Consider the following 9,529-nt stretch of genomic DNA (forward strand, 5'->3'; position numbering starts at 1 on the left):
TATTGTTCAAATTCTAAGATTAGCATTTACAAAAAACCTTGAAACTTTGTAAAATATTGTAGAGAAGACAGTTTGTAACATTGACAATGTCTAAACAATAATGCATGTATTTCTTCACAGAGTTACTGATTTCTCGAATGGCTCACACAAATTTAAGGTAGAAACTAATGCAAAGCAACTATACATGACTGGCACAGTCGTCCTCTTCAAAGATATCAATGTTGTTGTTGTTGAAGGAGGACCCAAACAGCAGAAAAAATATAAGAGGTATGGTCTCACTTATTTGTTAATTGTATGTTATGCTTCTCCTTATTTGTGGTCAACACTATTTTTATATTTTTGCACTATTGTAACATTAGCTAATAATGTATTGAGTGGATATGCTTAATCTTTTTTATTCTAAAAGTGATTCCTCAGATCATAGGGAAATAAAAATATGATGATGCTCTTCCATAGTTAGAACATAACTTACTATTGCTTGACGTAAGGGACCGTTATATTATCAGTCATCATGTGCGTAATCAATTTTAATATTAACCTTGATGTTACACCGTTTTATTTCCAGGTTAATGATGGAACGTATTAAATGGGCTGAAGAGAGCCGTTCGAAAGATGCAGATTTAGAATCCAAATGTCAGTTGATATGGGAAGGCAAAACTTCGGAGAGAAGTTTTGGCGAGGTAAAGATTATGGAATTTTTGGTGTTTGCTGTAAATTTTGCATTCTTCCTCTAACTTTTCATTCAAGCAGTGCAGTTTTAGTTGTTACTTCATGTGGGGTGACAGGTACCACTTTCCTTCTTTTGTTTTATTACCATTTTATTGTAATGCTACATATTTAAGTTTTGTGCATTTCTAGACGATTTAGATACTATTCCAGTTGACATACTATTAAATAAACTGTGAATCATCATAATTTTATATCTTTAGAGGCCCTACTATCGGTCATTATTAAGTTTTATGGCAAACTTTTTATTTTTCAGTTGTAATTCATAATCATGAATAACCAGCACTTCTCATGTATCAGCTGTTTTAGAAAATATTTCTGTAGTTTCATTATTAAAGATCATGTTAGTAGCTGAGCTAATTGTGTTTATTGTTGATAATAGTATATATAAAAATTTTATCATCCAAATCCCCCAGTTCAAATATCTTGAAAGATTTTGTATATTGTATAGTAGTATGCATCAGAATAATTTTCAAGATAGACACTCCTCCACTTACCACTTATAAATGAGTTATGCTCTGAACAGCTGTTGGTATCTTGATTTGTTTGGAAGTACGGCCTGAGATAATCAGAGTTAAAATGTACAGTATTATTCATGTTTTTTCATACTAAAGTACAATATTAGCACTGTATTTCATTTTATAGAGTATTTGATTAATACGAATGATATATGAAACTTAATTTATTAAATACATTAAGCAAATGATGATAATAATCCAGGAAAGTATAGTTTTAATTTACAAACATGGTTGTTCATATCTGAAAGTTTGTAAGTGAAGGAGCATCTGTATTCTGTTGATTCAATGCTTTAAATGCAAATTTTTCCTAGTCATGTTATCTCCTGTTTCCACAGATGCAGTTCAAGGCTTGTCCAACTGAAAATTTTGCCCGGGACCACTTCAAAAAGCACGGCGTCGAGCACTACTGGGATGTAGCATACGGGAAGAAAATTCTAGAAGAGACGGACGAAGGAATTTGAAGTTGTAATAAAACGTAGTTTATATATAACAAATTGCGAAAAGATTCTTGGCTTGCAAGCTCTCCTTGCTAACACAGTACAGGTATACTATGGAAATGCTTTGTGGTTGGAGGAGATTGAACAGTTTTCTATATTTGGATCAATTTCCTTACTTTTTTATATCCATATGAGATTAATTGTGATACATATATATCCAATGGCAACACCTGTGCATGCTTTTGAGTATAGAAACAATTGGTTCAAGTAGTTCTCTGCCTTGTAGATACTTTCCACTATCAACATAAAGGAAAAATTATTTCAGCATTTGAAATTTAGCCGTTCAAATGGTCGAGTGAATTCATTTTATACCAGAATTTTGCATTATTTGCCAAAATTGTTTGTAAATAGATATTGTTTGATAGATTTGCTAATACAGTATGTTTCTATTTAGTATACAAATGGAAATGATATAGTTAACAGATATATACTGTACATATTTTTTATTTTTTAGATGTATTTACCGTAAGTCTTATGTAAAAAAAAAAAAAAAAAAAAAAAAAAAAAGAATTCTTCCCTGTTCATCTTCATTTTATTTTATTTTGTACTTTAAACATGAAAGTGTTAGTGGTACAAAGCTTCACATTACTGTCATAGAAAATGTTGCAATATGATTCATCGGAAACAAAGACACATCAGATGTAATGAGGGAATGTAAACTCTCCTTTTTTGTTTTTGTGAATATACAGTGGCAAGAAATTGAAGCGTTTTAATTGGGCGGAATCACATAAAACACGAATTCGTGTCTACTTGTCAAAGCATTTAAAATTCTGCTATGACATCTGACACTGGCCAACCGTTGGTAAAATAGATTGTTGTTTGGGTAAGCTATTTCATAGCAATAATTCATACTAAACTTGGCAGTGCTTTGCTGTTTACCTGTTCCTGCACTGCTTAGCTGGAATCTTGCAAGTTATTACTAGGTCTATATGCAGTACAGTGTTCCCCGTATTCGCGGGGGATGTGTACCAGGGACCCCTGCAAATAGCGCAAACCCGCGAATAGTTAGAAATCCTCTAAAAATGACCATATCTGCCTATCTTGAAAGTTCAAATACCAAATGTATACTTAAAGTATCACCCTACATCAAAGATACCATTGAATTGGTATTATTAATATCATTCCAAAGTCATCTCAAACATTTAGAAATATGTATATAAACAGCCTATAACAGAGAGAGAGAGAGAATAACTCCTTCCGATATCAATTGATTGAAAGGAACTTCTATAGGCAACACTTATTTCCCCTCCCATAAATACACATATCTATTTTAGAGAAGGAGAAAGAGAGGACTGAACAATATGGCTGTATATCAGTTCTTTTGCTGAGAGAGAGAGAGAAGGAAGAAACAGAAACACCAAATGTAAACCTTATTTAACATTCTACATCAAATTTACCTCATCATATTAATGCATTAATCTTAGAGACTGTATCAATATAATTTCAAATTAATCCTAAACATTAGTACCCTCAAAGGTATATACGTACATATATATAGATATGTGTATTTCCCCTCCCATAAATACACATATCTATTTTAGAGAAGGAGAAAGAGAGGACTGAACAATATGGCTGTATATCAGTTCTTTTGCTGAGAGAGAGAGAGAAGGAAGAAACAGAAACACCAAATGTAAACCTTATTTAACATTCTACATCAAATTTACCTCATCATATTAATGCATTAATCTTAGAGACTGTATCAATATAATTTCAAATTAATCCTAAACATTAGTACCCTCAAAGGTATATACGTACATACATACATACTTCTAACACTTGCAGCCAAAAGAGAGAGAGTTGTCCTTACAGTATTTTTAGAGTGATATGGAAAGATTATTGTATTTAAAATACTCACATATGAATTTTGTAATTACATTTATAGTATTATTATTGGAAAATATTAATAATAAACTTATTACATGCATGTACCATAAAAAGAATCTCCTCAGTAAGAGAGAGAGAGAGAGAGATTACATAAAAAGCATTAAATACGTTGACCATTGTATGGCACTGTTTCCCAGCTCCGAGAGTCACTGGAGTTACGAGAAGGTAGGGAAATTGATACAGAAAAAGACGAAGGGAAGAATTTTCAATTGAAGTTAGTTATATTATTATTATTATTATTATTATTATTATTATTATTATTTGAAAATATTGATAAACACATGCATCTACCTTAAAAATTCCCTTATCACAGTAAGAGAGGGGAGTTATCCTTACGTAAGTGAAATGGAAACATATCCTGTGTGGCAAGAGAGAGAGAGAGAGAGGAGTTATCCTTAATTAAAAGAGTGAAATGGATAGATTATTGTATTTCTTTAAAATACTATCACATATGAATTTTGTAATTACAGTTATATTATTATTATGAGAGAGACAGACAGAGAGAGAGAGAGAGAAATTTCATGAACACTTGGTGGCAACAACACAACTGCTACTCCCCCTCCGTCCCATTACTTGATATGTTTGACAGTTTTAGTACCTGGAGTTTGAGAGAGAAGACTGGGATTTCCTTCATTCTTAGATAATTTTTCAAATTTATAAACTAATATCTTACTAATTCATTTTAGTATTTTCTTTAATGAATTGATGTTATTGCTGTATACATTAATATTAATATTTGAAAATATGAAATCAATTATTATCATACAAAAAAACTATACATCTCTGTAGGAGAGAGAGATAGAGAGAATTATGATTTTTACTATGTGATATCATTTAATCTTATTAAACTTACTAATACGGTATTAATCAGTATTAATATTTGAAAATTAGTAAATCATTTGTGTACCATAAAAATGCATTTAGTCATGAAAATAACATCAAAATACTCTAATTGGTGGTGATTTTTGCCGGAAAATCCAGTGAATAGGCGATTCCCCGCAAATAGTGGGTAGATAGGGTTCAGAGAGAAATCTGTGAATACGGGAGGAAACTGTATGTATGTTGGAATCTTGCAAGGCCTATATGCAGCAGTTACTGATTTTCCAAACAATTGTTTTTTATATGTAAGTTCTGATGCCACCTACACCAGACTCCTTAGATTTCTTGGATGTTTCTAAGCTTTGGAACTTGGAGAATGAGGTTGCCAGGCCTATCCCGACTGCTACAGATGATTATGCCATCAGACTTGACATTAGTTGGCAAGGGAATGACCACAACTAGCACTGCTCAACTAATAGTATTATTGAAATGGCAATAATGTTTAAAAAAAAAAAGTCATAAAATAATGGCAATAACAAAATTACAAAAATTCATAAAATAATAAGTCTTGATAATCTTTACAATAACTAGCTAGTTATAATGGTAGAATGCTTGTAACACTTTTTTTTTCTCTTATTAAATAGTAACTGCTAGTAAAATAGCTTATCTAGGGCAAGCTGCCCAGTACGAACAGAGAAGTACTTAAGAATAAACTGTGAATGCCTCAGTGGCGTGATCGGTATTGTCTTGACCTGCCACGAGTTCGATTTTCAGGCATTCCATTGAGTTGTGAGAGATGTGTATTTCTGGTAACAGAAGTTCACTCTCGGCGTGGTTCGGAAGTCACGTAAAGCCGTTGGTCTGTTGCTGAATAACCAACCACTGGTTCCATGCAACATAAAAAAAAAATAAAAAAAAGCACCATGCAGAATAAATTGTGAAGTGAATAAAAAAAAAAGATAAAGCCGATAAACTACAAAAAGAGATCCATGTCAGCTAGAGCTCTCGGTGCATCTCACATGACGTACTGTAGGCATTACTCAAGGTTCTTGGCAGCATCCCTTTGGCCCTATCTGCAACCTCTTCTTTCATTTTACTGTAACTCCATTCATATTCCCTTTCCTCCATTTGACTTTCCACCCTCTCCAACAATTTTTAATTGTTTCATTGCAAATGGAAGGTTTTTCTCCTATTACGCCTTTCAAACCTTCTTACTGTCAATTTCTCTTTCAGAGCTGAATGACCTCAAAGGTCCCAACGCTGGGCCTTTGGCCTCCTGAGTTCTATATTCCAATTCCTAAAAAAAATTCCAATTCCTAATAAAAAAAAATTTCAGTTACAACAGTAATAGTTCTTGCAGTATCATGTTACAATAGTAACTGACTAACATTAGCAGTATATATAATGAATGAGCTGAGCTCTATAATGAGTTTATGATGACGTGACGAGAACTCTTCAGAGACCCATCAACCTTTGCCTTCATCTCGCTACCCGCCGGTGACTGGCATAATGGCGACCTCGGGCTCATTAACTAAATCAATTAATCGTGTTACAGGTACACATACATGGTCATACTGGTAAGGACATTCTAGCGTGAGTCATTACTGTTTCTACCTGATATGTATATATTTACTAAAGTCTAGATTTTCATATTTTGCCAAAGGCATAGGTATAGTGGTAGGCCTACATTCTTTTAGGAGACAATATTGCTTTTTTTTTTTTTTTTTTTTTTTATAAGTAGTCAGGCTGAAGACAGACGTTGTACTGGTAAAATAAACACCCTCCCCTTTCCTCCCCCTCCCCAAAAATAGCTACTATGCTGATGAAACTGGTGAAAGGAAATTAAAGGTACAATTATTGAAACTATACTCAACCCTGTAACTTGAGACATTATAAAGTGTATACTAACAGTCTCTGGTGTAACTTACTCCCGGCCAAGATGGGATTTCATGCAATAATTTGAATATTGGGCCTTCATGTTAAAAACGATTTGAAATGAACGAAAGGTCGGAGATGAAGAACAAGAGTAGCATCAAACAATTCCATTCTATTCAACGTAAACACACCATACAAATAGACAGACAATTCCATTGACAATTGCAACGTGTAAGAAAGCGAATAGAACACGTAGTGAAATGTGGTGATGCATACGTATATTCTCCACAAATTGAACGTTATAGATATGAAAGCCAAGTTGTTTTTCAGAATGGAAAATAACTCCTGCTTTTATTTTAGATGTTAATTTATATGAAAAGGTTGTTTTTGTTGAACGGATAACACCTAACTGCGTTTTAAATACCCGCAGCTTAGATCCCCCTCAAACCACAAAAAGTATTTGGCGCCAATCTGGTATCACATAAAAAAACATAGTAGGAAAAGATACTGCTAATCCCTTCTCTACGCGACGAACACCTTGGGGCGAGGTCAAAATACAATACAAACTATGAGCATAAAACAAACCTCCCACCCCCCCCCAAAAAAAAAAAAAAAAAAAAAAAAAATTAACTGAATGTGGGAAAACAAACTCCTCATTCAACCAAGCCCAATCACCCATGATTACGTCATGGGTGACGTCACTGCAATGCCTCCCCTCCCTCAACGCCGCACTAATTTCGCAAACCGTCGTCAGTCCAAGAATTTGAAAGAATCACTAACCTCGTGTGTGTCAATTCTGCATCACAGTGATAAAACAAAAGCTACCTAAAATATCTGTGTCGACTTCCGATGACCTTCGCATCAAAAGGAAGGCTTTTCGTATGGGCCAGGGTTGCCATACAGTATTGCGCTAATGCCGACGCGGAAGAGGGAACTATATACTATGCTATTATTAAAACGCGCGGGAGCGACCTTTAACCCCCCAGAAATAGGAACAAAAATAACTGATATACGCTTAGTCATCGGCATCCTTTTATGAAAGCGTAGCACATTCACACTTATATTAAAGAAAGAAGAAAAACCGGAGAGTATAAAGTAAAACATGCCTCGAATTAAGAAGAGATTAAAGAATCAGTTAAGTTCCCTTAATACTTTTTCCTTTATCCTGAAGGCTCACTTGTCGTCCATGAGTTGGGGGCCGGAGAAGGGGGGCTTTTTATAAGTAACCTATTACAAACTTATAAACTAAAAAAAATTTACAAAGTAAAAAAAAAAAAAAAAAAATACGGTCATCCCAGTACTACACATAAAAGGCTCGTAAAAATGTTTTTTAATCCCTCAAGGAATTTTAAATATCAGTGGGACAAAATGGAAAATAATAATGAGTAAAATCGTACATTCTCATAAGGTGATCCGAAGTTTTATCAATGCATGAATGAAACGATCTTGAACTTTTAAATAAATTTTTCACCATGACGAACGCCCCCAAGATTTCACTCTCCGCCAAGCTCTTATTTCTTCAAAGAGCTTAGAATAATAATAATAATAATAATAATAATAATAATAATAATAATAATTTTTTATATATATGGATAGCAAATTGGGGAATGACATATGAGTACGTGAGAACAACACCCTAGGCCTATAGGTACACGGTTATGCAAAAATCAACACAGAACGATTACATCCTGCAATATCGTAATATTTCTGTCTTATTCTATAACCTTTCCTATGATAAAAACTAAAGAAGACTGAATGCCTCGATTGAGAGAAAGAAGAATATAGACACGACCGCCAAGACGTCTTCCTCTTAATAAACTGCACTAGCAATGAAGTTATTAACCACCGTCCAGACTATTACCCTTAACTGTAACCATAATCTTTGACATTGTCTATGTATATATACCGCACATCCGACCGTAAGCAAGCAGACATTAAACTAACTGACGACACTAGTTCCGGATCCGGAACAACCTACAATACAAACGGCCACCAGAAGTTGGAACTAAACGTATACGGTCACATTTTTCACTGATGAAAACAAGTTGACATGGAAGCCAGAGCTATATTATACGATACCGCGGAACCTCTTCTATTTTATTGATGAAGAGTCTCTCGCTTATCCAAGCAGCGGTCTTTGGACGAGTCACACAGATCTAAATAAAAACACGGAAGTGGACAGATCGTGAACTTGAAAGAAAAACAATTCACCAAGGCAATGACATTTACTTGGCGTGTTGGTTCCGCTGTGCGGACGTCCGTTGGAGTGGACTTCACGCGGGCGCCTCCAACGGATGTCCTTCGGATTATATCATACACAAACACACATGAATGTATACACATGCGCACATACATATACACATTAAGAGCATTGGGTACTACAGACGTATTGATAATGGAAAATTACATTCGGTAGTGATCAAACCGATTCGAACAAGTTCCAAGATTTCAACCTTGACCGCCATCTCTTCTTGGAACTTAGAAGAAATAAGCTACTCACTGAAGTGGGGAGGGAGAGGAAAAGTCTAAGGAAAGCCTACTCACCTCGTTCCCTTTTTCAAACCTCGTCTGCGCCGTCAAAGTTCTTGCCCAATAGTTCCTAGTCCTAGACATCTGTCCACTGCATTTTCAATTCGACATTGGCCTGTGGGAAATATAAAGTTAGCTCGTTTCTGCCTAATGTGTGTGTCCATTATGTCCACAAATTCCAAATTTCAGCTGAAAGTCAATGGCGGAAGAAAGTGGGAGACGGAAATTGTTCACATCTAAATTTAATTCCACCTCTGAGTCTATACCTGTACGGCAAAATTTTCAAATCAAACTAGGATCCATATTAATTAGGCCTACTTTGACAGAAATCCTCATATTATACGACATTGCCACATTTTCCAATCCAAGCTATTTTCATTCATGAAAAACCTCGCAATTACGAAAATAAAAACAATTTCATTAATACTTGTTATAAACAACCCACCCACTGCATGCAACTTCCAGTAAATTCCCGAAGAGGAGATTGCATGTCAACAATTTCCCTAACTCAGGAAGCTTACTCACCCGATATTCATGACAATTCTCATTAAAGACATTTCACCTGGGGGGCGGGTGTCCTTTGTGCACCTGTAACCTATACCCGACATTTCGGAGAAAGGTGTGAAGGATACCCCCCACCCGCCACTCCCCCATCTCCAACCATCATCAATGAAAGCCGTG

The 9,529-nt window shown here is 34.9% G+C and overlaps 1 protein-coding gene across 2 annotated transcripts in view; it reads left to right on the forward strand.

Moving 5' to 3' along the window:
• LOC135198693 (U4/U6 small nuclear ribonucleoprotein Prp3-like) overlaps window positions 1-2,442 on the forward strand; it is a 92,169-nt gene extending 89,727 nt beyond the window's left edge. For both annotated transcript variants that reach the window (XM_064226528.1, XM_064226527.1), the window contains exons 10-12: window positions 121-267; window positions 566-680; window positions 1,580-2,442. In XM_064226528.1, the coding sequence (XP_064082598.1) occupies window positions 121-267; window positions 566-680; window positions 1,580-1,705 (388 nt within the window). In that variant the 3' untranslated portion in view covers window positions 1,706-2,442. The remainder of the gene's footprint in view (window positions 1-120; window positions 268-565; window positions 681-1,579) is intronic.
• The last annotated feature ends 7,087 nt before the right edge of the window (window positions 2,443-9,529 follow it).

The sequence above is a fragment of the Macrobrachium nipponense genome, chromosome 22, assembly GCF_015104395.2.
Source record: "Macrobrachium nipponense isolate FS-2020 chromosome 22, ASM1510439v2, whole genome shotgun sequence".
NCBI classification, from domain to species: Eukaryota; Metazoa; Arthropoda; class Malacostraca; order Decapoda; family Palaemonidae; genus Macrobrachium; species Macrobrachium nipponense.